This window comes from Empidonax traillii, unplaced genomic scaffold (genome assembly GCF_003031625.1).
Source record: "Empidonax traillii isolate 1590-97213 ecotype Southwest subspecies unplaced genomic scaffold, ASM303162v1 scaffold5671:size7493, whole genome shotgun sequence".
Taxonomy (NCBI): domain Eukaryota; kingdom Metazoa; phylum Chordata; class Aves; order Passeriformes; family Tyrannidae; genus Empidonax; species Empidonax traillii.
In genome coordinates this window covers 4,512-7,493 of record NW_020960864.1, presented here as the reverse complement: position 1 = coordinate 7,493, position 2,982 = coordinate 4,512, and the positions used below count along the sequence as shown (strand labels likewise).

General features: G+C 61.6%; 1 protein-coding gene across 1 annotated transcript in view; it reads left to right on the top strand.

The window, feature by feature from the left end:
- The first annotated feature begins 124 nt into the window (after window positions 1–124).
- LOC114073205 (E3 ubiquitin-protein ligase TRIM7-like) overlaps window positions 125–2,982 on the top strand; it is a 4,413-nt gene continuing 1,555 nt past the window's right edge. Inside the window, exons 1-6 of the mRNA XM_027910994.1 lie at window positions 125–550; window positions 1,497–1,592; window positions 1,729–1,959; window positions 2,040–2,071; window positions 2,239–2,345; window positions 2,750–2,779. Coding sequence (XP_027766795.1) covers window positions 128–550; window positions 1,497–1,592; window positions 1,729–1,959; window positions 2,040–2,071; window positions 2,239–2,345; window positions 2,750–2,779 — 919 coding nt within the window. The 5' untranslated portion in view covers window positions 125–127. The remainder of the gene's footprint in view (window positions 551–1,496; window positions 1,593–1,728; window positions 1,960–2,039; window positions 2,072–2,238; window positions 2,346–2,749; window positions 2,780–2,982) is intronic.

The following is a 2,982-nucleotide window of genomic DNA, read 5'->3' as shown; positions in this document are numbered from 1 at the left end:
AGGGGTGACAGGGAAGGGGTGGCAGGGAAGGGGTGACAGGGAAGGGGTGGCAGGGAAGGGGTGACAGGGAAGGGGAACGCCTCCCCCGGCTCCGGGTGGGCAAATCCCACACCCCGCGGGTGCCCCCATGGCCGAGCTGCCCCCCGAGGCCTCCTGCCCCATCTGCCTGGAGCTCTTCAGGGACCCCGTGTCCATCCACTGCGGCCACCACTTCTGCCGGGGCTGCATCAGCCGCTGCTGGGAAGGGGCCAGCGAGGGGTTCCCGTGCCCGCGGTGCCGGGAACCGGCACCGGAGCCCACCCTGCGGCCCGGCCGGGACCTGGCCCGGCTGCTGGACATCGCCCGCAGCCTCTGCCTGGGGGCAGCCCGGGGGCAGCAGCAGGAGGAGGAGGAGGAGGAGGAGGAGGAGGAAGGCTGTGAGAAGCACCGGGAGCCCCTGAGGGTATTCTGCGAGGAGGACAAAGCGCTGCTGTGCGGGGTCTGCCGCGAGTCCCGCGCCCACCGCGCCCACACCCTGCTGGCCCTGCCCGAGGCTCACAGGCGCTTCCAGGTGAGGGGGCACCACCGGCAGGGCCCGGGGCAGGGATGCCCCCCCAGAGCTGCCCCTGCAGCCCCTTTGGGTGTTGGTCCCTCGTGGGGTCCCCCCTTTGTGGGGTCAGCACGGGGGGTTTGGCCCTGGTTGGACTCTGATCCATCCCTGGACTCTGATCCATCCCTGGTTGGATTCCTGATCCATCCCTGGACTCAGTGATCCATCCATGCTTGGATTCTGATCCATCCATGCTTGGATTCTGATCCATCCCTGGACTCAGTGATCCCTGGTTGGATTCCTGATCCATCCCTGAACTCAGTGATCCATCCCTGAACTCAGTGATCCCTGGTTGGATTCCTGATCCATCCATGCTTGGATTCTGATCCATCCCTGGACTCAGTGATCCATCCCTGGTTGGATTCCTGATCCATCCCTGGATTCAGTGATCCATCCATGCTTGGATTCTGATCCATCCCCGGTTGGATTCCTGATCCATCCCTGATTGGATTCTGATCCATCCCTGGTTGGATTCCTGATCCATCCCTGATTGGATTCTGATCCATCCCTGGTTGGATTCCCGATCCATCCCTGGTTGGATTCCTGATCCACCCCTGGTTGGACTCTGATCCATCCCTGGTTGGATTCCTGATCCATCCCTGGTTGGATTCCTGATCCATCCCTGGTTGGATTCCTGATCCACCCCTGGTTGGACTCTGATCCATCCCTGGTTGGATTCCTGATCCATCCCTGGTTGGATTCCTGATCCACCCCTGGTTGGACTCTGATCCACCCCTGGTTGGACTCTGATCCATCCCTGGTTGGATTCCTGATCCATCCCTGGACTCAGTGATCCACCCCTGGTTGGATTCCTGATCCATCCCTGTTTGGATGAGCCCCTGCAGCTTTTCTGGGCCGTCCCAAACCTCCAGAGAACCCTCTGGACCCTCCTTTTCCCTCCCCCCAGACCCAAGTGCAGGCCGGGCTGCAAACCCTGAGGGACGACAGGGACCGACTCCTGGAGCTCCGAGAGGCTGAAATGAGGAGGAACTGGGAGTTTTTGGTAAACCTTTGAAGGGGAGGAGGGATGGGGGGGTGGGCGTCTCGTGCTGGATTTGGGGGGGGTCACCCCCAGGCTTGGGGTCCCTCCCCAGGCCCCAAATCAGACGGGGGGTCCCTTCCCACCTCCGTTCCCGCAGGAGAAGATGGAAGGGGAGCGGCAGAGGGTCCTGTCCCTCTGCCAGGGGCTCCAGCTGTCCCTGGAGGAGCTGGCCCAGGAGCTCCTGGCCCGGCTCGGGGACCTGGAGAGGCACCTGGAGAAGCAGCAGGAGGAGAAGGTGACGAGCCTGACCCAGGAGATCTCCCGGCTGGACTCCCGGCTCCAGGAGCTGCAGGACAAGCTCCAGGAACCGGCCGGGACCTTCCTGAGGGTGAGGGGGAGCAGCCAGGGACCCCACCCTGCTGGTAACGCGGCCCCCCAGTCACCCCCTGCCCCTCTGTGCCCCCCCAGGACATCGGCAGCACCCTGAGCAGGCACGGACGGCGCTCCCCAACCCCCCCCCCCGGACCGGGATCGGGGTCGGACCCGGGGTTGGGTCTCCCCGAGGGGTCGGATCTTCGGGACCCTCGAGCCGAGGGGTCCCCTGAGCCCAGAGGGGTCCTGGGGCTCCCCCGACCCCCTCCCTCTGTCCCCTCCCAAGGCTCCAGAGGGAACGTTTCCAGCCGCCCCCGTCGCCTCTCCCGGAGCTGGAAGAGAGGATCGGCCGCTTCAGGGAGAGAAACGACGCCCTGGAGGGGACTCTGAGGAGCTTCCAAGGTACTGAGGGAGGGCCGGGGGAAATTGCGGCGATTATGCCGCATTTTTCCATTAATGAGGTGGAATTCCATGTGTTTGTGACCTTCATTACAGAGGTGCGTGGCCACAGATTGTATTTGTTTTATTGCAGTTTTATTGTATTGCAATTTGATTTTATTTTATTTTATTGCAATTTGATTTGATTTGATTTCATTGCAATTTCATTTTATTGCAATGATATTTTATCGCAATTTTATCGCCACGATATTTCGTATCGGTGGGCATTTGCAAGCTCGGCGCGGCAGAACTTGTCTGGCACCCTAATTTTTTACGTCAATTAACAAGCACCGACTGATAAACGTCGACTGATTAAACCAGCAACTCATTGTTAATAAACCTGACGTCTCTGCCCTCCCCCTTTCCAGACGTGCTGATGTTTGAGCTGCCTGAAAAGAGTAAGTTTGGATCCCTGGGGATGGGGGGGAGAGGGGAGGACCAAAGGGGGGGTCCCTGGGCTGATCCTTGGGGGGGGCCCCGAGCTGGGAGGGGTCTCCTAGGGGGACCCGCGATGGGGAAGGGGGGATGGGGAAGGGCAGGACCCCCCCCAGGCCGGTGCTGGAGGCGCCTCAGGGACCATCCCTGCCTTCCCCCCCGGCTG